This window comes from Vipera ursinii (genome assembly GCF_947247035.1).
Source record: "Vipera ursinii genome assembly, chromosome: Z".
Taxonomy (NCBI): domain Eukaryota; kingdom Metazoa; phylum Chordata; class Lepidosauria; order Squamata; family Viperidae; genus Vipera; species Vipera ursinii.
This window is the reverse complement of record NC_139517.1, coordinates 120,759,020-120,786,084: the sequence shown is the minus strand read 5'-3', so window position 1 is coordinate 120,786,084 and position 27,065 is coordinate 120,759,020. Positions and strand designations below refer to the sequence as shown.

The window sequence follows — 27,065 nt, the reverse complement described above, 5'->3', positions numbered from 1 at the left end:
TGCCTGGGGAAAGGTCTTACCTGGTTATCTGGGAACAATTTGATCTTGTTGAACCTGATGAAGTGGACAAGTTCCTCAATGCTCTCAGGGCCACCATCTGCCAATTACATCCCTGTCCCTCCTGATTGGGGAAAGCCTCTAGGACAGTGACGGCCAGGTAAGTTCAGGCAATGATAAAGGAGGGCAAGTTTCCAGGACCTTTTAAGGAGGTCTTGGTTTGCCCCCTCCTTCAAAAAAAAAATCACTGACTGATCCTACCTGTCTAGACAATTTTCATATAGTTTCCCACTCTCCCTTTTAGGTAAGGTGGTAGAAAAGGTGGTTACTCGGCAGCTTCAGAGGGTCCTGGATGAAATTAATTATCTGGACCCCTTCCATTTAGCTTTCAGGCCTGGTTATGGGACAGGAACAGCACTGCCATACATACGAATGACCTCTGGCAAGAGCAGGATGGGTATAGTACATTCATTGTTCCTCTCCTTGACCTCTTAATAACTTTCAATACCATTGACCACAGTATCCTGTGGGACCAGCTGTGAGTTTTGGGGCTGGGCAGCACAGTTTTCACTGGTTTGGCTCTTTCCTCCAAGGCCATTCCCATAGATGCTCCTTTGTGGCGCGTCACAGGGCTCAGTACTCTCTCCTCTCCTTTTTGATATCTACATGAAGCCCCTGGGTGAGATCTTTCGCCACCATGGGATGAGGTGCTAACAGTGTGCTGACGATGTTCGTTCAGGTTTACCTCTCCATCCCAGGTGACCCAAGTGGTGCCTTGAGAGGCTGAGTGGGTGTGGATGGAGGATAGCAGGATATCGGCTCAACCCTGCTAAGACCAAGCAGCTTTGGATACATTAGAGTTTCCAGCTCCAGGATTTAACTTATTTAGTTCTGGACGGGATTTGCTCTACCACAGACAGACCCAGTACACGATCTGGCGGTTCTCCTGAACTTGCAACTCCTACTCAATCAGCAAGTCATGGCAGTGTCTAGGAGAGCTTTTGCACAATGTTGCGTTTTGCATCAGTTGCACCTTTTCCTGGATTCGGTCACTCTCAAGCCCTGGCCATCTCACAGCTGGACTATTACAATGTGCTCAACATGGGGCTACCCTTGAAAAGTATCAGAAGCTTCTGCCGTTGCAGAATGCAGCTGTGCTGGCAATTCTTGGGCCCTGTAGGCGGCCCATGTTACAATGCTGTGTTGCAAGTTTAATAAACGAACAGCAAAACAGAAGCAATTGTCAGAAAATCCTACACATAATTTTAGCATTATGGTGAAGCTCTGGAGTCTGGGAGAGCATGATGAGGCAATATGCAATATGTAAATAAATCCGAAAATACTCCCGTATTATATATTAAATTGCATCTTTAAACATGTGTCACCCAAAGATATTAAGCACCTACCTATTTTCCTGGTAAAGTATTCTCGACATAAGTGTAGATCATTTTCACAAGAGATAAGGATAATCTCTGACAAGCTCTAAATTAAAAAAAGGAACTGAATTAATCAATATACTTTACAGCAAAATATTCCATAAAAAAAATAGAAGTTAACACTCACCTTATTTTGTTTGTGTTCCATAACTGTTCTGAAAGAAGGTTGTTTAGATAATAACTTCCCACCTGCAGATTCCACAATCGATTTCATCGTATACAGACTAGGACAAATTCCCGGAGTAATATAGAAATATTTCCCCTAAAACAAGAAAAGTGTAAAGCACATTTATATTTTACCCATTTCTATGTGTATATTTGAAGGTATTTATATTTTTCTACTTTTTTCGAGGCACAAAAGTCTTCGTCAAAAATATGTTTTTGTCCTATGGCAAGAATAAACATTCCTGAGGGTACACAAGGAACAAAATCGAAGGAGACAATCAAGCAAGGAATAACATTAAAGGAGCATAGTGCTGAAACATTTGATGTCCCTTATACTACTTGGAGGACCCTGAATAGGTTGAGAGTTGCACTGACTTAATATAGAATCAATATGCTCAAGTGGAGGCTCTTAGCAGATAAAAACACACTGTGTGGATGTAGAGTATGGCAGAGCCTGGCCCATCAGCTGGTATGTTGGCTACTACCAGAAATATGTACTGATAATGACTTCTTTTTGACCAAGAACAAAGCCAAGAAAGTGGCTTCATTTGTTTGATCTGGATACAAAAGAAGAAGAATAACAGAAAAGACAATATTTACATTTATTTCTGACTGGAAATCCATATGGACTTTTGCAAAAAACAGAACAAGTTAAACTTATGATTTATGGTTTTGAAGACCAGACAGCATAGGTTATAGAAAGAAGAGAGGGAGAGATAAATTATAATTGTACTTGTAACTGTTATAAAGATCAGAAGTCGCTTTTTGTATCTTTTTTCTTCTACTTTTACTTCCTTCTTTCCACCTTTAGCTTTCTGTTTGATTTCTATTTTTTTTCCTTATTCTATAATAGTTTGTATTAGTTTTTGTGTGGGGGGAGGTCTATATGGGGGTGCAATGTTTGCAACTTTTTTGCCTAAAATAAAACAATGCATCCTGTACACTTTAACTTCCCCTTCATGGATTACTGCCTTGTCGTGGCGAAGGGGCTTGCGTAATTCAATGAAGCTATGAGCTATGCCGTGCAGGGCCACCCAAGACAGAAAGGTCATAGCCGAGAGTTCTGACAAAACGTGATCCACTGGAGAAGGAAATGGCAACCCATTCCAGTATCTTTGCCATGAAAACCCTATGGACAGTACTAAAAGGAAAAACGATATGACGCTGGAAGATGAGCCCCTCAGGTTGGAAGGCGTCCAATATGCTACTGGGGAAGAGCAGAGGGCTAGTACTAGTAACGCCAGAAAGAATGAAGCGACTGGGCCAAAGCCGAAAGGACGCTCAGCTGTGGATGTGTTTGGTGGTAAAAGGAAAGTCCGATGCTGTAAAGATTTTTTCTCCATAGGAACCTGGAATGAAAGATCCATGAATCAAGGAAAGCTGGACGTGGTAAAACAAGAGATGACAAGACTGAACATCGACATCTCAGGAATCAGCGAACTAAAATGGACAGGAATGGGCAAATTTAATTCAGATGACCATCAGGAATACTACTGCGGGCAAGAATCCCTCAGAAGAAATGGAGTAGCCTTCATAGTCAATAAAAGAGTAGGAAAAGCAATATTGGGATACAATCCTCAAAATGACAAAATGATCTCAGTTCGAATCCAAGTCAAACCATTCAACATTACAGTAGTCCAAGTCTATGCCCCAACCACCGGTGCTGAAGAGGATGAAATTGACCGGTTCTATGAAGCACTACAGCACCTTATAGAACTAAGACCAAAAATCATGTCCTTATCATCATGGGGGATTGGAATGCTAAAGTAGGAAGCAAGAAGATAACCGGAATAACAGGCAAGTTTGGCCTTGGAGTACAAAATGAAGCAGGGCACAGGCTGATAGAATTTTGTCAAGAGAATACGATGGTCATAGCAAACACTCTTTCCCAACAACCCAAGAGACGGCTCTACACATGGACATCACCAGACGGCCAACACAGAAATCAGATTGACTATGTGCTCTGCAGCCAAAGATGGAGAAGCTCTATACAGTCGGTAAAAACAAGACCAGGAGCTGACTGTGGCTCAGACCATGAGCTTCTCATTGCAAAGTTTAGGCTTAAACAGAAGAAAGTAGGGAAAAGCGCTAGGCCACTCAGGTATGAATTAAATCATATCCCTGTTGAATATACAGTAGAGGTGACAAATAGATTTAAGGAATTAGATCTGATAGACAGAGTGCCTGAAGAACTATGGACAGAGGTTCGCAACATTGTACAAAAGGTAGCAACTAAAACCATCCCAAAGAAAAAGAAATGCAAGAAAGCAAAATGGCTGTCTGAGGAAGCTTTGCAAATAGCTGAGGAAAGGAGGGAAGTGAAAGGCAAGGGAGAAAAAGAAAAATACGCCCAATTCAATGCAGAATTCCAGAGAATAGCTAGAAGAGATAAGAATGCCTTCTTAAATGAACAGTGCAAAGAAATAGAAGAAAAAAACAGAATAGGGAGGACCAGAGATCTCCAAGAAAATTGGAGAGATGAAGGGAACGTTTCATGCAAAAATGGGCATAATAAAGGACCAAAATGGCAGGGACCTAACAGAGGCAGAAGAGATTAAGAAGAGGTGACAAAACTACACAGAAGAACTATACAATAATGAGCTTAATGTCCCTGATAACCACAGTGAGGTGGTCACTGACCTCAAGGTAGACATTCTAGAATGTGAAGTGAAGTGAGCCTTAGAAAAACTGAGCAACAACAAACCTAGTGGAGGTGACAGTATTCCAGCTGAGCTATTCAAAATCTTAAAAGACGATGCAGTAAAAGTGCTACACTCAATTTGCCAGCAAATTTGGAAAACTCAACAGTGGCCACAGGATTGGAAAAGATAAGTTTACATTCCAATTCCAAAGAAAGGCAGTGCCAAAGAATGTTCAAACTATCGCACCATTGCATTCATTTCACATGCTAGTAAAGTTATGCTTAAAATCCTACAAGCTAGACTCCAGCAGTATGTGGATCGAGAACTCCCAGAAGTACAGGCAGGATTTCGAAGAAGCAGAAGAACTAGAGATCAAATTGCCAACATTCGCTGGATCATGGAGAAAGCTAGGGAGTTCCAGAAAAACATCTACTTCTGCTTCATTGACCATGCTAAAGCATTTGATTGTGTGGATCACAATAAACTGTGGCAAGTTCTTAAAGAGATGGGCGTACCAGACCATCTTATTTGTCTCTTGAGAAACCTATATGCGGGTCAAGAAGCAACAGTGAGAACTGGACACGGAACCACTGATTGGTTCAAAGTTGGGAAAGGAGTCCGGCAAGGCTGTATACTGTCGCCCTGCCTATTTAACTTATATGCAGAGCACATCATGAGAAAGGCAGGGCTAGATGAGTCAAAAGTTGGAATTAAGATTGCCGGGAGAAATATCAACAACCTAAGATATGCAGATGATACCACTCTAATGGCAGAAAGTGAAGAAGAACTAAAGAGCCTCTTGTTGCGGGTGAAGAAGGAGAGTGCAAAAGTTGGGTTGAAACTTAACATTAAGAAAAACAAGATCATGGCATTTGGCCCTCTCAATTCCTGGCAAATAGATGGGGAAGAAATGGAGGTAGTGACAGATTTTATTTTCCTGGGCTCCAAGATCACCGCAGATGGGGACTGCAGCCAAGAAATTAAAAGACGCTTGCTCCTGGGGAGGAAAGCCATGGCAAATCTAGACAGCACACTAAAAAGCAGAGACATCACCCTGCCAAAAAAAGGGCGTATAATCAAGGCTATGGTCTTCCCAGTTGCAATGTATGGCAGTGAAAGTTGGACCATAAGAAAGGCTGAGCGCCAAAGAATTGAGGCCTTTGAACTCTGGTGCTGGAGAAGACTCCTGCGAATCCCTTGGACTGCAAGGCAATCAAACCGGTCAGTCCTAGAGGAGATCAACCCTGACTGCTCTTTAGAAGGCCACATCCTGAAGCTAAAACTCAAATACTTTGGCCACCTAATGAGAAGGAAGGACTCACTGGAGAAGAGCCTAATGCTGGGAAAGGTTGAAGGCAATAGAAGAAGGGGACGACAGAGAATGAGGTGGCTGGATGGAGTCACTGAAGCAGTAGGCGTGAGCTTAAAAGGACTCCAGAAGATGGTAGAGGACAGGAAGGCCTGGAGGAATGCTGTCCATAGGGTCGCAATGAGTCAGACACGACTTCGCAGCTAACAACAACAACACACTTTAACTTTCAGGAAAGTTTTTAAAAATTACTTCCCTGTTCAATATTTTGTGGAAACTCTAAATAAAACTTTTTCTCTCATTTGCTACTGAAAGACAAGGAACATTTCAGGCAGATAGGTGGGATTAATAAATAACATACAATTGGTTTATTTATTTGAAATTGTTTGGTTTATATCCCACCAGATAATTTATATTCTTCCAGAAATTTACAATGGTTTACAAGGGATCATTCTCCCCTAAAATACCCTTCCGCCTGAAGGAAGTTGGGAAGAGAATGAGTGACTGACCCAAACAGATTTCTTTTTCCTCTCTGATTTTCTTATTACATCACCATGCCGCCTAAAAGCATTTGTAACAAGATATGGCAAGCGCCCTCACAAAGTTAATCTGCTTGGAAGCTCTGGAGTTGGAACCATACAACTCCTTCAAAACACTTAAATGGACTCCAGAAGATGGTAGAGGACAGGAAGGCCTGGAGGAACGTTGTCCATGGGGTCACGATGGGTCGGACACGACGTCACAACTCACAACAACAACAAGCACAATAGTCAACTCACATATGTCAAACTAAGATAGTGACTTGTGACTGGCTGGTAAACAGATTTTATCAATAAAGGACATTTGTAGCTCATGGTTGAAATGAGGGGTCTGGTGCTTTCTGAGCTTGGTAGTTTTTCTGTAGATGTATCATTACTCAAATTAGGTAATATCATCAGTGCCAGTGGTAACATCAACAGAGTTAACTTTTTAAGTCAAAGTCAACCAAGATTTATGTTAATATTAATTCAGCAAACGAGTCATAATTTCTGCTCTATTTAGAGGTTGCCATGAATTAACTCACAAAACTGACCCAAAATAAAAACACTAATGCAGTTCTAATCCACACTGTTTTTTGAAACCAAAATCATGAATTCCTATGACTAACATCGGTCTATTAGATGTTTGTGTTTAGACGCATGTATGTATGTATGTATGTATGTATGTATGTATATTCACTTTTGAAGCAAATGGTATCCTGTTCAAGATATTAAATTCTTTTCTGGTTCGCAATTTCTCTCAGTGGCTTTTTCTTTTTAAATTGAATGACACAGATTTCTCCCCTGGAATTCTCCTTAAAGATATGTTCTTTTGTCCATGTTGCTGATCTTACCCTCTAACATGTGACAATATATGAATCTGCAGCTCTCAGTAAACAAATACAATTATACCTTAAAGAGTGGTGCCGCTTGAGCTCTTTTTAGAGATTCTTCCAAACTGAAAGAGAAAAGGACTTCCGCCTCTGCATCTCGGAGCATGTAGTTTTGTTCTTCTATAAAAAAAGGGGGAGTAGGGACATAACTTTTTTTCAAAACATAAGATGGTGAAAGCATTTACTCATTCTTAAGAATTATTCTGAGAAAGTTTGAGATGTTTACCTTACCTTGAGTTACCTTACCACTAGCAGTCAAAATACTTCATTTGTGTTCACTAAGTTTACAGAGTGGAAAACCACCAATTGGATTGATTAAATAATAAAGCTGCATTAATGCCTTTAAAGAATGCATGCAATACACGAAGTTTTTAGGTTACGACAGCAATGGGGACCAGGGGTACCACCACTAAGCAGTGCAGTCATTAAGTGCAACTTCACTGGATTGCATTGCTTAGTAACGGCCAGTACAAACTGCCATAGTAAACTCAGGATCATGCTAGTTGTTAAGAGTTCAGGCAAGGCGCGCGGGATCCTTTGGGAGTGAGGGAGAGGGCTGCAATCAAGTGCACAAAAAAGTGCAGACGGGCTGGCAGAAGCTGTGGGTGAGTGGGAGGCTGCTATAGGTGGGCAGGCACTGGGGAAGGGGGTGAGTGATATACAGAGCACAAGATCCCTGGGACCAATTTACCAGAGGAACTTTTGACCTTCCCTTCCAGCTTTTTTCCTGTGAGAAGCTGACAGGAAAGGTAATAAATGGCAAATCCATGGCTGTGGCTCACTGCAAGCAGGGCACCCAAGTGCCTTGACCTTGATTGCAATCATGTGACTGTGGAAATGCTGCAATGGCCAGAACTTCAAGGTTTGGCCATACATCCATTTTTTTAACACTGCCGTAACGCTGAATAGTCACTAACAAACAAACATAAGCCAAGGACTCACACAGAACATGAAAAACAAGGAGGAGGAGGCGGCACAAAAAAGAGGTGGTCCAGCTATTCTTCAAAGCACCTGAAGGTAAGGGAGGAAGCAACGGATGGAAACTAATCAAGGAGAGAAGCAACCTAGAACTAAGGAGAAATTTCCTGACAGTGAGGACAATTAGCCAGTGGAACAACCTGCCTCCAGAAGCTGTGAATGCTCCAACACTGGAAGTTTTTAAGAAGAGACTGGACAGCCACCTGTATGAAATGGTATAGTTTCCTGCTTGAGGGTTTAATTAGAAGATCTCCAAAATCCCTCCCACCTGTTTTTCTGTTGTATCACATTCTTTAGACTACTAACACAGAGGGATTAGAGAATCAGAATCAGAAATGAATTTTTGGATGAACTGACTAGTAGGAGACCAGTTTCAAAATGACACACCAGCTTATTCTATTCTAGTCAAGCATATTAAAAAAACAGTATTTTAGAGGGGAAAACAATTATTCAAATTACTTCAGTGAAGTTCATTTACTTATAAACAAAAGGACACCCATTCCAATGAAAGTTCCACTGTCACATTTGAAGGAAGGACTCCACAACAGGACTCTTACTTTGTTCAACATGGCCATCTACTAACCCAGTGTTTTTCAACCACTGTTCCGCGGCACACTAGTGTGCCGCGAGATGTTGCCTGGTGTGCCGTGGGAAAAATTGAAAAAACACTGACCTAGGAGACAGCGGTGAGAGGAGGAGGAGGAGGAACAGCCGCGGGCGGAGCGGCGCTGCAAGACTGTGGCGGGGGAATGCTGGGCACCGGAGCCTTGGCTAAGCTGACGGCCCTACTTCGCTGGAAGCAAAAGCCCGGGAAAAGAAGTGGGCTCGACCTCTCTAGGCACCAGGGCTCCATGGCAGTGTAGCTCCGCCCCCTTCTCTGGCTTCAGAGGGTCTCTTGCTGAAGAGAGAGAAGCTGGGGAGAGGCGACCGGCTTGCTTATCAGAAGAGGACGGACGGGCGGCCAGCCTGGCTCGCCTGAGCTGTCGCATGGTTGGTTGCCTGCAACGTTCGAAAAAGCTCTTCTTCCCCAGCACGCGCCGCTTACTCCTTACTCCCCGCGCGGCTGAGGATGTAAGACTCCCGCCTGGTGGCTGCCTGGCTCCGCTTTCTTTGCTCGCCGCGACCCCTCGCCCCAGCCCAAAATAGAGGGATCTGACCGCTTCGCTCTTGGAGGCTTCGCTTGCGTCTGAAAAATTACATGGCTGATTTTTTTTTTAACCTGTCCTTTTGATACGTTGCATAATAAAATGTCCTTTGGACCAAAGCAATTAAAAAACCTTTGGGGTTCCCCCCCCTCTGGAGTGAAGTGCTTTTGATGGTAAAGGTGAGAAAGAAAGAAAAAAGGAAGGGAAAAAAGGGGGAAGGGGAAAGGGAGGGAGAAAAAAAAGGAGAATAGAAAAGAAAGAGAGAGAGAGGAAGGGAGGAAGGAAGGAAGGAAAAAAAGCAGGAAGAAAAATTAAAAAGAAATGCAAGTAGCTTCCAGTTTCCACAACAAGTAGAAAGCAAGAAATTGAGAGAGGGAGGGAAAGAAAGTGGGAGAGAGAAAGGCAGGAAAGAAAGGAAGGAAGATAGAAAGAAAGAAAGAGAGAAGGAAAGAAAGAAAGAAGGAAAGAAAGAAAGAAAGAAAAAAGAAAGAAAAATAAATGAAGGAGAAAAATGCAGAAAGAAAAATTAAAAAGAAATGCAAGTAGCTTCCAATTTCCACAACAAGTAGAAAGCAAGAAATTGAGAGAGGGAGGGAAAGGAAGTGGGAGAGAGAAAGGAAGGAAGGAAGATAAAGAAAGAAAAGAGAGGGAGGGAAGAGAGGGAAGGAAGGAAGGAAGAAAAGAAGAGAAAAAAGAAAATACAGAAAGATAAATTAAAAAGAAATGCAAGCTTTCCTTTTCCTTCACAGCAAAAACAAACAAACAAAAGCCCCAAAATAAAATAGAGGCTAATAATAATAATAATAATAATAATAAAATAATAATAATAATAATAATAATAATAATAATAATAATAATAATAATAATAAATAATAGTAATAATAATAATAGTAATAATAATAATAAGAAGAAGAAGTTGGAAGGGACCTTGGAGGTCATCTAGTCCAACCCCTTGAGAACACAGGCCATCCTCGACTTACGACCGTTCGTGTAGCGACCGTGGGGAGGTCCAACGGTGCGGAAAACGGTGGAGTGCCTCGTGATTTTTTTCATGAAACAAGTGTGCCTTTGCCCAAAAAAGGTTGAAAAACACTGTACTAACCTATAAATTTCTGACATTTGAAACATTCTTCCAACCATTCCGGTGTAACAATATGTTTTGCAACTGAAACTGCTGTCAGGAATTTTACAGTGCGGGTCACTTTACTAGCTATCACGTGAGTACACTTCTGAGCAGTCTCTGCTACGTCACCCCCAAGAACATAGACTTTCTAAAAATGGAAGAAAGAGAGAAAAAAAGCGTTTTAGAACTTTTAGTCATAATAGAACAGCAGATTAGAGAATGAATCATGATTAGACACTCAATGGACAACCATGTATGTGAAAAAATACTTTTGAAAAACAATGCTCAATTATTACGAAGTGATGTTTTGGTACAGTTACACATTCAATCTGTCAGTGGAGATAGCCAGCACGTTGTAAAATCAATCCTAAAATCATATGAAATCTTTTAATTCAAGAAATAATTTACCTTAACGTACTGATGTGCTTGAGCAGGCTCAAATCCTGTAAAAAGAACCATTGGTGTCAATTCTGGTGGCAGTTTTTTTGTGGGTACTGGCAAGTCTTCAATTCTAGAAATACAAAGTTAACTTAATGTTATTTTTAACTTTTTTACATCAAGTAATTTAATAATTACTTTATAAATCCAAAATTAGGGCAACAGCATATAGTGCTCTGCAATGCTAAATATCTATAAATTAAAGAATTTTTACCATTTAGTAGATTATAAAATAAAAGGGACATGTTGGCTTTTGCTGTGATATTTCATGTTCCTTTGACATGTCTCTCACTTTCAAATGTTTGCTCCTTGATTTGACCCCTTGGTTATAGCTTTTTTCCAGATATGTGCAACTCAAAAATGTATGATGTTTAAAATCTAAAAATAATTTCATTTCAGTAACACCATTTCCAAGCAACTATTGAGCTGCTTAAGCATTGTCATTTTCTTACCTTGGCCTCTTGGTTGAAGGTTGAATTATAGTTTCATTCTGCTTTGGTTTAAGGGGTAATCTCATGTTCTACAATTAGACAAGGTATAGAATTGGCTTTTGTAAGGACCATTTTTTTTAGTTTTGTACCAATATCTTTAAATATATATAAAAACATACACTTTATTAAAATCACATACATGTACAGCATAACCCTGCCCCTGCCAACTCATCAAATTAAACAGAAATTAATTCCAGGAAAATAACTGTATTATAGTCACAATGCTGCAGGAGAAAAAGATACATGTATTATATACTTAAGTGTTGTGATGCTTTCCAAACAATTTTCTTTTATTTTAAGTACGTTATCTAGCATAGCCATCAATTATTACATAAGCATCTAAAATATTCATAGTAGAGAATTCAGGCCCCCAAGACACGAAGAATACAGTGATCCACATTCATATATATTGCAAGTTCAGGATTTGGTATTATGCACACAAGTAGGAATATGCCTATGTGAAATGCTGAGCTCAAGCAACTGGAAAGATGACATGGGACACCTAATGTGATTGCTCCCAAACTGCTCTTCTCTCTCTCTGTCTCCATCCTGGAAGATCCATGGCATCTTCCTTGTTTACTGAGCTCTGGGAGATGTAGTTGCAGAAGCAATACTTGGAGCATTGGTGCAGGAAGGCCAAGAGGGATTCTACAAATACAAGCTCAAAACTACACCAAATAGTGAAAGGCAATGTAAAGTGTAGTTGTTCTCCCAAATTGTGCTATTGGCTATCAGCTGTTGGCGTTGTTCAGGGTGAGCAATTCACTTCTTGGAAGTGAATTAGATCTTAGATTGTCTATTTGGTTGTTGCAACCAGTTTCTGCAGCACTTTATTGACAAAGTTACTCTGAGTTGCCAATTCTTCCTGGGTGAGTCTGATGTGGTTACTGGGGTTGCATCTTGCCCTGTTATTTGGGACATTTTATAGCCTGTGGATTATTGAACAGGATACTCATTTGTTCCTTGTAAGCTGGAAACACATTCCTCTTAGGACTGAGAGTGTATAGCAGCCTGGATTGGAAGATAGTCAACACCTCATTTCAGGAGGCACTAATGCTGGTATCCTTTCCTTCCTCAGAAAACCGTCCCTGGATTTGCTCCCTCTTCATCATTGTATAGGAGGAAGAATAAAGTAGAACTAAGTTTCATGCAAAGAGAATCATAATTTAAATGGGGGTGCAACATTAATGCAAAAGAGCGTACAACAGAGTCCAGGAATTGGGTAAGACTGTCCACTACGGTAGTTAAAGCTTTGCATGCAATAAATAGTGTTCTGATTGGGTGAAACTCAATTCAGGTTTATTCATTTTTCTATAGGAGGAAGCTGCAAGAAGACCCTGGCACTTTATGGAAGCCCATTCTTGTTGTTGTTCTTAGCTGCGAAGTCGTGTCCGACCCATTGCGACCCCATGGACAACGTTCCTCCAGGCCTTCCTATCCTCTACCATCTTCTGGAATGCATTTAGGCTCATGCCTACTGCTTCAGTGACTCCATCCAGCCACCTCATTCTCTTTCGTCCCCTTCTTCTCTTGCCCTCAATCTTTCCCAGCATTGGGCTCTTCTCCAGTGAGTCCTTCCTTCTCATTAGGTGGCCAAAGTATTTGGAGTCTTCTCCAGCACCATAGTTCAAAGGCCTCAATTCTTTGGCGCTCAGCCTTTCTTATGGTCCAACTTTCACAGCCATACATTGCAACTGGGAAGACCATAGCCTTGACTATACGCACTTTTGTTGGCAGGGTGATATCTCTGCCCATTCTTACTGGCAGTCTTTTGTCCTAATTACTGATCATAACCAAGCTGGAAAATCCCTGTCAGCTGGGGAAATTCTTATACAGACACTGCATCTGATTTCCAAGGAAGGAAAGAAATGTAATCATCAGGTACAGCATCTGAGAAATTTTAAATAAAAATTAACATAAAAATGCACCCGAAGGCAGAAGAAGTAACGGATGGAAACTGATCAAGGAGAAAAGCAACCTAGAACTAAGGAGAAACATCCTGTCAGTGAGAACAATTATCCAGTGGAACAACTTGCCTCCAGAAGTTGGTGGGTGCTCCATCACTGGACGTTTTGAAGAAAAGACTGGACAGCCATTGGTCTGAAATGGTATAGGGTTTCCTGCCTGAGCAGGGGGTTGGACTAGATGACCGCCAAGGTCCCTTCCAACAACTTCTTCTTCTTCTTCTTCTTCTTCTTCTTCTTCTTCTTATTATTATTATTATTATTATTATTATTATTATTATTATTATTATTTAAATATTTTAAACAATATAAATGTTTTATAATCTATAATCTCATCACTTTTTCACATACATTCTTTTTCTGTTCACCCACGCGTAAAGCTGTTTAAAGTAACACTACATACCATTTGAAGTTCAGGTGACACCTTTAAAGGCACCCTCCAAGCATCTGGAATTAATGAACAGAAAAAGCAAGAAACTCTTACACCAAGGCATGGGTTTCTGTGAGACTTGGGTCAATATCCATTTTGTACATCCACTCTTTTTAGCTAATTAGGACACACAATTTAAAACCCCATAGAAAATTCACACATGATGCAATTACCCTAGGTTAAGATTATGAATATAATATTGTTTCATGTGGTTCTTCCTATCATTTCTCCCTCTCCATTAAACTGGGTATCTCAACGGATTAAGTTGATAAAGACAACTCAAAGCAATTAATTATATCACAGGAAAATCATCACCATAATAATCAAATAATCATCTATAGAGCTAGATGATGCCATTTTAAGATATAATTTATATTAAAGTATGTTTCTTGGAATCTTCCCTTTGAACTCAATCTTCCATATATTCTTCTTCTGGCAGGGTTATACTTCTGCAGAAAGTATTGAAAAATGAAATGCCTATGAAATAAAATATTGCTAGACTAGAATTTTTTTCCTCTCAGATGGACATATTTGTATCTGATAAATGATTTAAAGGGTTTCATTTATTCCGTTTACAGATTAATAGGGTTAGCATGACTACCACTAAACAAATATTACTTTATCACCTGTTTTTAAAGAGAAACATACATACTTAAAAAATAAATAGTTTGTACTATCAAAAGGAGCACACTTAGTGCATATAATGGTATGTGCAAAAGAAGTAACAAATTATGTTGCACTGAAGTGCAATGGTTGTAAACTTTTGCAAGTCTTCTTACCAAGAAGATTTGGAACTAGATGCTGATTAGGAGCAAAGGGTTCTTGAAGATTGAAAACTGTGTATCGATTGTGCTGCGTTTGCCGCAAAGCTTCAAAATTTCCAAGTAAGATATCACAGAGCCATTGTGCATTGACGCAAGGTATCCTCCACTCTTTGGCCTTTTCATACTTTATCCCAGTTGGCCTTGAAATAGGGAAAAAAAGAGTCAACGATAGGAAGTAAGTCAGAACAGTTTTCCCAACATGATGTTCTCCAAATACATTGGGACTGTATTTGGAGATACAGTCAACCCAGTCAGCTTTCAATAAGCATCCCAGGGGGCAGAAGATGTCAATATTGCTAATTTGTTAAAATTCACATCAAACAGCACTTATCATAAATTCCATAATATACTATTTTTTATACAAATGAAAAATCACTTTGGAACCATTGCAACAAACAATTTTAAGGGCTTCTGTGCCAGTTTTTTTATAGAATACACAGTAAGACTTAACACTGTAAATGAAGAAGAACGTACACCAACATTTTTAATGTAACATAGCATAACACAGCCAGGAAAACGAAATGCTTGTATTCTGTTAAAAAAGCAGACATAAAATGGGCGTTATTCACATTATTATTCTAAACAGCACTTACGCTTTACATATAAGAATGGTGTTACTGCGACAAAGATAGCCTGTATATTTTGCTCCTGCTAGATAGGCCATCAACTTGAGATCGACTCTGTCATTATCCACAAAACCTGTCACAGCAATTATCTGGGCAGAAACAAATGAAACAACTATAAACACGTTGGTTATTTTATTTTTATTTAAGTGACACCTTTAACTAATTCAGTATTTCTCAAAATAAAGATGGAATTGCAACTCCCAGAACAGATACAAGTTCCAGATTTCAGCTATATGGGCAAGAATACAAGACTGCACAAATACAAGACATTCACCTTCTTTAAGAGGAAGCGTGTCTTAGTGAGCTAACTCCAAAAGATGAGAAGTGCCTCAATACTACTGGACTAGATCATCGCATTATCTCCTGCAGAGGTTTCAAGGCAGAGAGGCAACCACCCTTTTCTCTTTAGTGTTATTAGGTCAAAACACAGGTGGCAAGACCCCTTTCTCTCTCATGCACTAGATTTAGGAGTGTGAAGTCAGCCCAGAAAAACAGATGGTGAGGAATGACTAAGCTACTATCCCAAGGCTGGGAAAGTGGGTCACATTCCCCAGGAAAGACAAAATTTGAAGGCCTTTCTGATTTGAAATCTCCCTCTGGTTTCCTGGATGTAGACAAGAGCTAGGGGTTCCTTTTAACAACTCTGATTCTCTAATTGTATCCCTTCTGGAAGAAAATTACTGTAGGGTTCCAGGGGTAAATACTGCAATATGCTTCACATGAGATAGCCTTTACAATTAGTGAAGAAAGTTCACTAGGACAAAATACAGAAGTCAGAGAGATCACACTGTATCTATGCTAAAAAGCATTAATGTTGACTGGCAATTTGTTTCTAGATGAAATACAACATAGGACAGGTAGTCCTGGTTAAAAAAAAAACTCATTCAGCAAACATCCAAAGTTACCATGCTGAATGCAGTTACAATGGATTCTTGTAATTGTGACCATTGCAGCATCTCTGTGGTTACACAATTGGGATCCAGGCACTTGGCAACCAGTTTACAATTATAATGACTGCAGTGTCCCACAACTACGTGATGGAATTTGCCACATTCACTGCCAGATTCTGACAAGTAAAGTCGATGGAAAGCTGGCAGGTTCATCACAAATGGCAATTCTGTGGCTGTGGGATGCTGTGATCACATGGAGTTCACCTAACAATAGCTCCTGGGAGTGCCACAATTATTGGTGTAAATCAGTGCCATCATGTGACATTGTATTTTATAACATCACTTAGTGATGGAAGTTCCCAGTCCCAATTACCATTCCTAAGCAAGGATTAGCTGCGGTTATTACTTGGGTGAAAATGGCTAAACCTTAGCATTTCCCCCCAAATATTAACAGCGGTTCCTCACCACCTCTTAACCACCTAACTTATCTCAAATTCTCTCGAATTGGCGTTTTCCAGTCAGATTTGTGACTTTTGGGGAAGGACATTTTCGCACAGCTTTAAAGCTGCGTATAGTAGTGGGAGAAGCGTAGGAGGCAATCCTGCAAAATTATATTGTCTAATTGTGTTAATTTTTCTAAAAATGGAGCACTATGCATTTACTCATTTTTGAAGTCTTAAGTAATATCAGCAGTAATTTTGAAACAAAAACTTAGATTAAGCTTCCTTACGTGCTGAGAACATGGTTTTCCTCCGGGTGGAAATGCTACTGGAAAATGAAGAGCTCGATGGGGTGGTACCATTTTTTTCTTTTTTAGCACGGAATTCAGCCAGTGGGCAGTGATACATCTTTTCCTTTCTTTCAAAGCCTATAATATTCACACACGCAGCAGATCATTGTTACTATAGGTCTCAATTTACCACATTTTATAAGAAATACATAAAAATATTTTTTAAAAAAGATGAACAAAATGCATTCTTGGTGCATTAAGTTTTCAGTTACAACTTCTGAATCAATAAACTGATTATGAAAAAGCAAATGCCTTCTTCATCTAGTGCTATCAGTAAATTTCCTAGTTTTCATTCATCACCTTAAACACTACACTATTGTGGCCTTTTTTTTTCTTTTTGCTTCAGGTCATTTTCAACTCCATTTGAAAATGAAAAGTGGATACACAAACATGATATAAGAACACCTTGTCACATTAGTTTTCATGGGCTGCAGACTCTTTCTAGCATTTCATAATAAAGCTCTAAAAATCTGGCTGTGCTCCCGAGCCTGGGATGCTGAATGTATTAGAGCTCAATTTCCTGCCTATATTGTTAACTAGCCAAATATCTCAATTGCTATACCTATTTATTTTTGATAAATATTTTTACTTAATATTAAAATATTTTTATTGTTTTAACTGTGTATTTTTTGAATTGTAAGCCTTGTAGAAATTGAATGAATAAAAATTCATTTCAAAAACACCTCTATCATTTTGTATTGTGAAATAATATATATAGAGAGAAACCCACTACTTGTTTTTTAACTGCTTTTCATTTTTCTTCTTTATTTCAAGAATATGTAAGTCTGCACTCAGCACAATTGGCTTCAAGTGATTCATTTTATTTACTTGGATCCCACCTTTATTATTTTTATGAATAACCAAGGCAGTAATATATCCAACGCACCTTCCTCCTCCTATTTGCCCACAACACCAATCCTGGGAGGTGGGTTGGGCTGAGAAAGTGTGACTGGCCTAAGGCCACCCAATCAGTTTTTGTGGGTAAGACAGAACTAGAACTCATGGTCTCCCAGTTTTTAGCCTGGTACCTTAACTCTAGACCAGACGTGTTAAACACAAGGCCCAAGGGCCAGATCCGGCCCGCGAAGTGGTTTCATGTGGCCCGCGAAGCCATCCTGGAAATAGTGAGGGAACAGCCCCCGCTACCTTGGCCCCGGCCCAGGCTGGCCAGGAGCCAATGTACAATTTCGTAGTGGCCATCTATGCTGAAACGCATTCAGTCTTAGCTCCACAAGGCCGTCTGGAAGCAGTGAGGGACCGGCCCCTGCCGTGTCGGCCCCACCCCCTGGGCGTGCGCTGGGGAGGTATCACCCTTTGTGAGGAATGAAGAAATGCACCATCGCCTGTAAATGGCCAGCACATGGCCCTGCTACTTCAGGCAGGCTAGGGGATGGGCAGAGTTGCGCTTTTCTTCAGATTCATGCCACCCGGCTCAGCCTCTCAGCACTGTGAGGAGAGCTCCCCGCTGCCTGCCAAAACCGGGCAGGCTGGGGGCTGTGCAGCATTGCGCAGGTAACTTTGACTCTCATGCTGCTCGTGGTATCCCCTCCCCCAGAGCCCACCAAGCCGGATATGTGAAGTAGCCGACGGCCATGTGCTGGCCACTTCCAGGCGATAGTGCATTTCTTCATTCCTCACAAAGGGTGACTCTTCTCCAGCTGCGTTTCTTGCCTTTTTTTCTCCCTCACTCATCTCAAATATTTTCTCACCACTCGAAGGAAGGAAGGAAGGAGAGGGAGGGTCTGAGGGAAGTCCTGCCTTAGACCTTCCCTGCTGCCCTTTCACCATCCCCTTGCCCCCTCCTCCTGGCCTATCCTGGGGGGTCTCCCATCCTATTGCTAAGGAAGTTTTGGATACAAAGCCAGGTCTCCTCACATGGAGAGGGAGTGGGCCTTCTTGACTTGAGCAACCTGGCTAAGGAGAGCAAGCACAGCAGCACCAGCCTTGAGGCGGAGGTGAGGGCAGCTGGGCACCCCCTTGGGGAAGTGGGACTGGGCTTAGTGCCATGGGTGCTTGAGGCCTGGGCTGGGCATTTGACCTCCACGCCACCGTCCAGCCTCCCCCCAATGGCCTGAGAGGAACAGTGAGGCTCCTCCAGGGGACCATGCCTTGGCATTTGCCCCGGTCCCATCTCCTGCCAGAGACCCTCAGATCTGTCCCACTCCTGCCCAGGCCCCCATAGGCACCCTTGACTCAAACAATGTAGAGCTGGCCATGCCCACCCAATAGGCCACATGAACTCCAGCCACGCCCACCAAGTAGGCCACACCCACCCTGGCCACACACACACATCCCCGAGGGCAACTGCAATGCTGATGCGGCCTTCAATGAAATTGAGTTTGACACCCCTGCTCTAGACCAAGCTGATTCCCATGCATTGTGGAAAAGTATGCTGTTTAGAAAAATTGCAGGCACATATCCCGCCTTATTCCCCTTCTCTCCACAGTCAGCATAGCAGAGTTAACAATAAAGCTGCAAACCTGAAATGTGTAGGAGAGTGGAGGAGAAGGGTGTCTTGGAACAACCAGCAAACAATGTAAAGTTCTCTCTGCTACACAGTAATCACACATGACTAGCCAGTAATTCAAGCCACATTTTTTTCCTAACATTGCCAGACATCAAATACTAACACAAGCAGCAGAAAAAATTCCTAGATTTAATTTGGATTTATTTTAATTTAGTTTATTTTGCTCTTGAACCGATGAGACCCTGATTGTTTTGTTTTTGAGCCAATGAACAACTTCCTAGTTAAACTTTCTGGGGGAAAAGGGCAGTATATTAAGTTTCAAACTTCAAGATCTCATGGTTTGGAGAGTTACATATTAATTGTATAGACTGTGCTACTGATAATAAGACTATATAAACTGTATTTTAAAAATATAGAAAGACTTTTATCTTAACTAGAAATTATATATGGTATTCTGTCATACCTGTGCATACATATTACTAAGTTGACTTTCACAAAGAAGATGCGTACATCGGCTTGTAAGTGTAGGATCAACTGTACCACCATGAGTCTGGATTACCTAAAATAAAAATTAAGAAAATTTAAGACAAGTCAGCCTAACATAATAAATATAAAAATGTTTGAAGCTACCCAGTCAGTAGGAAAAAACCCTTAAAGCAATAAGATGAAATACTGCATCTTTTGGTGAAAACAAGTATATCTTGGATACTGATAAACACATTTTATTAGAATTCATTTGTTACAAAGAAACTATTGTAAATTTATTTTTAAAAATAGGTTAATTTGATTTTTCATTAAAAATGTACTTAGAAATTCTGATTAGAAAAATATTCACAAATGAAACTTATATTCACCCTTTTCCAAGTTGCCAACAGTTGTTTATCAGACATCTGTTCAGGGTAATCAGCAATTGCAAAGACGCAACCCAGTAAGAAATATTCTTCAGGAACTGAAAAAGATAATGCAGTTGAAATTAATCTAAAATACTTTTTTCTCTTAAATTGTAATTAATGCACTCATCTTCAATGGTATGTACATTTAAAACTTGGCTCCTCCCAAACCAATCAAAATGATCAATACTGTGATGCAGATGCCTGGACTTTACTTGTCTTTCAAATATAGCAAGAGGCTTCTTGCTAAGTGTGTGCAAAGCATTTCAATTCCCAAATAGTCATTTCATGGATTCCAAGATTGAAAAAAAGTTCAACCTTGAGAATTTTGTTTCAAGATAAGAGCAAATTACATTGTTTTGCTCTATATTTTGACCAGGGCTTTTTTTCTCACAGAACACTCAGAATGGCGTTCCGGCACCGTTTTTTGGGGGGGGAGGGAAGCTCCCTCTATTGGCTTTAGGAGTAGGCAATCTTGGCTCTTTTTTATGACTCGTGGACTTCAACTCCCAGAAATCCTGAGCCAGCCACGCTGAGGGTAAAGAGAGAGGTTTCCAATCTGAGCCATGATGGCTCAGGAATGCTGGGAGTTGGTCCACGTGTTATAAAAGAGCCAAGGTTTCCTACCCTGCACTAGAGGAAGACATTAAAATTATTTACAAGGTTACTTCTTTTAGAATCTGAAACAGCTTATTCAAAAAAGCCAACAGAAAAGAACCTCACATTTTTCAACTGCTTCTGTCTTTTGGAAGGTAAAATTAGATAACAAAATAATCTATTTCCTATGTTAACATCTCTGCAATGAAATCAATAAAGGTAACAGGAAAGAAATGAGAAACATTTTTCTCAATGTAATATGTCTAATTTAGCTGATGCTACAAAAAATAGTATCTTTTGTACACTCTTGAAAACTATTTTGAATCTATAACCATCTATTACAACTAAACCACTTTAAATTAAACAATTCTTAAGAATGAAATATTCTTAATTTGGACTTTACTTTTACTGTTTGGACAGTTGTGTGTTTTGAAAAATGGATTGTTTAGAATCTAGTTATGTTGTACTTCAGTCTTTAAATAATTAACCTAGTATATACATAAGAATATATGATGTTTTCCATGGTGAGCTTAACATCAATAACATTTATTAAAAAGGCTAAAATAATTTCTGGTGGTATTATCTGTACATTAAAATTTTGTTTAGTCATAATCTTTCACTTTTCACATTCTGGACAAGCAGTATCCTAGCAAAAGATGTTACGTATGTGCATAAGTGTAGTCAGTAGCATATGCCTTTTTAAAAATATCAAACATGCAAAGAAACAAAAATAAGTCCAAAATATCTGTATTACATCCAGAAATGCCAACTTTGCAACCAATATTTCTCATCCATAACTATGGCACCATAAGGATACCTGCATACATGCAAATGCTTCTCTGGGATCAGTAACGCAGCAGGGACTGCTTTTTCCTTCCAGTAACAGATTGCTGGGAAATACCAAACATGGCCTTGAGAATTCCAATGTTTGTTACACATTTTTCTGGATGTGGTTGGAAAGAGGCTGTTTGGCGCTAGAGACCACTGCCATGAGGAACACAGCTCTGGGTCGGGGTTCGGAGCAACTCCAGGTGGGGGCTCAGCACGGGCCGTGGCATGGCAACTGCAGGGAGGGGAATCCCCACGGCATGTGGCTCTGAGCTGCAGGGGCGGGGGTGCAAAGGACGAGCAGCGACGCCATAGCAAGACACCGGCATCACTCCCAGTGACAGCACCTCTGAGTTCTGGCACCTTTTTTTTAAGAAAAAAAGCACTGATTTTGACCAATATTATCCCAAAGTTCCAAAAATTCCAGCAGCCACTAATTTGCACACTGCATCCCGTCATCCACTAGCTTAGCAGACAGCAGCGGAAAACAGTTGCAACCTTATAGCTGTTAGTTTAGAATGAAATGGGAAATGTGGGAACGGATTGTTGAGAAAGGAGTCCCATGAGGCAGAGGTTAAGCATATCTACCAGTCTGCAAGGAAGTTGCAATCCATGTCAATGTGGACTGAATGTTTTGAGAAGACAGTTTGAGAAATATACCCCATATTAAAAGAAAACTGACAGAGGGAAACATATTGAATTCAAATGCTAACTGTATTCAAAATTTAACCATTATGTAATGCAACTGAGTATTTTGGTTTTCTCCTAGTGGTCTAGTATGAAGTTAGATAGGTTAGAAATCCACTTTTAGGCCAATCCAAATGGTGAGTCCTAAAAGCAATCTTTTAAACATTTTATCTATGCACAAGAACTTTCTCAGGGTAGTAGATACCCTTGATTTCTTTGGTATCTCATTTATAATGGCTTACAGCACAGCCTTTTTAGAACTGTCCTGCTTATCTAATACCATGACTTCCTTCTTTCAGAAATCCACTGAATGGGAAAGGGCTTGCCTTGCTGACAGCTGTTTGTACTGGACACGAATACTGTGCCTACTAATATATTTGTGTCAAGTTAACTCTACATGATTTACTAATAACCAATAATTTAGCAACCAAAAATATTTTTTCTCATTTTGAACAATTTTTCTTCAATGTGCAAGAACAAAGTAGATTAATCAGTAATCTATCTCATAGGGCTGATCTTTGGGAAAACGTGGGAGGAAACATTAAGTATGCCACCTTGAAATGCTGTATTAAGTCAGGATGCATATAACTTAATTAACCCACCTTCTACAGATGGGTCATGTCCAAACAGCTGCTGCTGCTGCAATTGTTGCTGCTGGGGATTGTGTGGTGCCTGAACTGAAACCTGATGGTGCAGCGTCTGAGGTGTTGTAGTCAAGTGTTGGGATGCCTGATTTTGCATTTGCTGCTGCTGCTGCTGCTGCTGCTGCTGCATTCGTTGTAAGTGCTGCTGCTGCAGTTGTTGCTGCTGAAGTTGCTGTTGCTGTAGGTGCTGAAGGTTCTGCTGCTGAAGCTGCAACTGCTGCTGCTGCAAGTGCTGCTGTTGCAATCGATGCAACTGCTGCTGCTGAAACGGCATTGGTTGTGGAGGGCGATGCATTTGCTGCTGGGAATGTACCAGTTGGGAAGGAAACGGGAGCTGCTGCTGCTGCTGCTGCTGCGGAAACTGGTGAGGATGGACTTGTTGCTGAGGGGCAAACTGATGAGGCTGCTGTGGGAAAGGCGGCTGGGGAATCTGGGCCTGTGGCGGCTGGGACTGCTGCTGCAACTGCAAGAGCTGCTGGGTTTGGAGATGCAAGAGATGGTGGTGCTGCTGCGGGGGTGGCTGCACTAAGCGTGGCTCTGGAGTCAGCTTGACCTGACTAAGCAGGACCGCACTGGAGTGTCCCTGCTGGCTATGGTTTATCTGTGGCTCCAAAGTTTTCGTAGGTGCTGAAAGTGACTGCAAGATCTAGAAAAGAAAATGGATACTTTATTGCAGTTGTTCTATTTCCCACCCCCCCAACACTTCTTCTGGGTAAAAGCTATCAAGTCTGTTCTGAATGAATCAAATAATAAAAAACTTAGAAACTAACAGTTAGCCTGTGTTTAAAATTTTTAAAGTACATTAAAAGCAAAATGAAAGCAAAACATTCTAGCATGTTTTCAAAAGCTGAGCATGGGGAACATTATAAACAAAGCACATCACTCCCATAAGTTTGACAAAGTGCTATTAACTTTGATCTTTCCTTAAGATCTTAGTAAACAACTAGACATATAATGAAATAAAAATTTCCTTAGCTTATTAGATATTTAGATAGACCAATATTTGGAGTTTAATCTGAAAAGTAACTTGCAGCAGTGAGACCTGCAATATTGCTGTAGAAATCTTGTCTTGATACCATCCCTTAGTTAACCACATGGCTTTAAGTCTGAAGGCTCTTAAAGAGGTACCTTAATTAGGCTGTAAATAATTGCTTCCAGTTAACTCAAGACTTCAGAAATGTTACAAGCAGTTCACCAAAACACAGGTATGCAAATATAATTCTTCCTAGAACTACCATGTAAAAACCCAAGACTGGGTAGAAAAGAAAAACGCAATCTTATATTACTTGACTTTCAGAAAACATCCTATATTTTAACAACAAAACAATCACATTTTCCTCTTCAAAACAACAAAACAATCACATTTTCCTCTTTTTATTTCTTAAGGTCATAGACAAGTTAGGATCCTTATGTATTCAAAAAATGCAGGATGATCAAGGTCCAAGAGCTCCAAAAAATACAGGTCTAAGAGCTCAAAACAGAAAACAAGATCTTAAACCAACAACAAAAATTTCAATGACAGGTGACAAATGTGTTTGCAATTCTGCATGCATCTCTTTAGGGAAGCCGCAACTAACTGATTTAGAATTAAGTTCTAAAGTGCTCATTTTCAAGTAATATTTTATCTATATTTTAAAAGTACTTACATGTGCTACATTTGATTGTCTATTAACCTGCTGAATATCAGCATTATTGGTAATATTTCTTAGTGTCCGGACTGCAGGACTCCATGTTGCCATCATTTCAGGATGTCCAGAACTTTGGGGAGTTTGTACTGAGGCCATTATATTACTTCTGATATCAGAGGACAAAATATTGCCTGGGACAGGGGGGACATTGGCACACAAATTAATCAATCCAGAGTCCTTGCCTGGAGTCAATGTGTGTTTTCTGGCAACAGTCTGTGGAACTTCAGCTGTGGTCCAGTTCAAATTTCTTTCATGCTTTTCAGGAGAGGAATCTGATGAATCATCAAACATAAGTTCTCCTTTGTTTTTGTCAGCATCAACAGACTTAGGAGAAAAAGTTCGATTGGCCAAAGGAGACCCTTCTCGAGAAGATGGTGGACTTGATAACTTTTCATCAGTGCTCCCTTCATTTTGGGAATCCTGTTCTTCATTTTCCTCTTCCTCCTCCTCCTCTTCCTCTTCTTCTTCATATATTATTAAGCGAGGGTGATAGGGAACCTCGTCTTTTTTGGTTTTATCAGATATAGAATCTAGAATCCAGTCAGGTGTCACAATTTTAATGTTCTCTCGTTTACTGGCACATTCGTATTTTTCCTGGAAAGAACAAAAATGTTGTTGATAAGTGAAACTTACTTACTCTGTAGTTGCTCAACTGGCTGCTCCTAGGTATCTCAGCTGAATTCATAATGCTGGTTATTACTTACTAAGCCCTTCAAGGCACAGCATCAAACTGTATCAGGGACCCCTTTTCTGTCCATCCGGAGATGTAATCTAGAGAGGACCTGTTTAGAATCTCATCTTCTCAAAAGGTGAGAGGAACATTTATGAGAAACAAGTTGTCATTGGTCAAAGGCCTATTGCAGGGGTGTCAAACTGGTGGCCTGTGGGCCGGATGCATCACGTGCAGGCCACGCCCACCCCGGCTCTGCAAAGGCAAAAAAACATCCCGATATGTCATGTGATGCCATCGAGTTTGACACCCATGGCCTAATGTTATGGAATAAATTGACATCATAACTGTGTTTTTCAATGGCCAATCAACTGCTAAGCTGGTTATTACTGGTGGCTCATTAGGTTTCTTTTTTATGCTACTTTAATTGGGGGAGTGGGAGTTATGACCTGGAGGATTTATGCAGATGTTCTTACTTTATAAATAATTACCCAAAGTCTACAGCTACTCCTACTTTGGAGTAGGAGACATAATTGCAATGGAACTGTGTGGTAGTTAATTAACAAAAAATAAAGAGATGGTAAAATCTGTGGCATTTGAATTATGCAGCATAGTCCTTCCCTAGAAAATAATAGGAATTCCAGTCCTGTTACTGTTTTCATCTCCTTCACGTCTCCTTTTCCACAGAGAGCAAACCTCATTTCCTTCTAGCATTGATGATGTTACCCAGCTGGGTAATGAAATGTCTGCAAGAAAACAACCAAGCTCAGAAAGCACAAAAGGCCCCACAGTTCAATCCTGAGGTATTCTAGCCGATTTTCTTCTATCTGTAACACCTATTTTAGCTGGGACAGGAATTATTTGAAAATAACATAAACATAACATAAGCATAATTCATTACCATTCATCAGAATATTCTATCAGTCCCCAAAACATCATTTTTGCCTAGTAACATCTCAGTCAAATTTCTTTTGATTTCCTCATAGGTATGAAATGGCTTCCATATTAATCTACTTACATATTGCTGATTCCTCTTAAAATGATAACATACTTACAAGACACAAACTACATTGACCTGTATTCCATATACTAAAACAACATTAAAATGCATTAAAATTCTTACCCCTTTTGCTTCAGGCACTATCAAATGAGTACATTTTCTATTGAGGCTCAAACGGCAATCCCCACCATAAAATGTAATCAAAGCCCACAATATATTCCGGTCTTCAGAGGAAACCTACAAAAAATGTAAGGTCCTTTAGTAGAAAATATTTTGAATTGTATATTATATAATTTAGCCACTTTGGAAAATATTTTACCTGAGACAGACAAGCAGCAACTCCAAAAAAGATCTGACAGGATTCTGGGGAAAAGCCATTTACTCTGACAAAATTAAGTCAAGGAAATAACATAAATAACATGTAAAATATATTAAGATAAACAAATGAAAAAGTTCCTCCAACTTCACAAGGAACTATGGATAATTTTGTGCATACCAAGTTTTCTAAAAAGAGAGTAGAAATAAAACTAATCTAGCATTATGCAATCAACAGAGGAAATGACAGATAGATAGAAGATAGATAGATAGATAGATAGATAGATAGATAGATAGATAGATAGAAGATAGATAGATAGATAGATAGATAGATAGATAGATAGATAGATAGACAAACAGACAGACAGACAGACAAGACAAGACAACCTTTATTGTCATTTTTTCCTCGGGGCACAATGGCACATATTAAAAATGAAATTTAGTTGCTTCCTCTCAAAGTGTACACACACATAACACATACTATATACCAGCGTTTCCCAACCTTAGGAACTTGAAGATGCATAGCTGGCTGGGGAATTCTGGGAGTTGAAGTCCACGCATCTTCAAGTTCCTAAGGTTGGGAAACACTGCTATATACAATATATGGATAGACCTACACC

General features: G+C 40.1%; 1 protein-coding gene across 2 annotated transcripts in view; it reads right to left on the bottom strand.

Annotated features, from left to right (window-relative positions):
- PAXIP1 (PAX interacting protein 1) overlaps positions 1 to 27,065 on the bottom strand; it is a gene marked incomplete at its 3' end in the record, with an annotated part of 39,111 nt that overhangs the window by 6,869 nt on the left and 5,177 nt on the right. For both annotated transcript variants that reach the window (XM_083376979.1, XM_083376978.1), the window contains exons 4-19: positions 26,450 to 26,513; positions 26,254 to 26,367; positions 24,419 to 25,054; positions 22,731 to 23,418; positions 19,981 to 20,075; positions 19,590 to 19,685; positions 16,600 to 16,737; positions 14,947 to 15,068; positions 14,309 to 14,493; positions 13,503 to 13,546; positions 11,097 to 11,164; positions 10,615 to 10,717; positions 10,186 to 10,354; positions 6,980 to 7,080; positions 1,561 to 1,695; positions 1,404 to 1,479 (exon numbers count right to left, since the gene is read on the bottom strand). In XM_083376979.1, the coding sequence (XP_083233105.1) occupies positions 1,404 to 1,479; positions 1,561 to 1,695; positions 6,980 to 7,080; positions 10,186 to 10,354; positions 10,615 to 10,717; positions 11,097 to 11,164; positions 13,503 to 13,546; positions 14,309 to 14,493; positions 14,947 to 15,068; positions 16,600 to 16,737; positions 19,590 to 19,685; positions 19,981 to 20,075; positions 22,731 to 23,418; positions 24,419 to 25,054; positions 26,254 to 26,367; positions 26,450 to 26,513 (2,834 nt within the window). The remainder of the gene's footprint in view (positions 1 to 1,403; positions 1,480 to 1,560; positions 1,696 to 6,979; positions 7,081 to 10,185; positions 10,355 to 10,614; positions 10,718 to 11,096; positions 11,165 to 13,502; positions 13,547 to 14,308; positions 14,494 to 14,946; positions 15,069 to 16,599; positions 16,738 to 19,589; positions 19,686 to 19,980; positions 20,076 to 22,730; positions 23,419 to 24,418; positions 25,055 to 26,253; positions 26,368 to 26,449; positions 26,514 to 27,065) is intronic.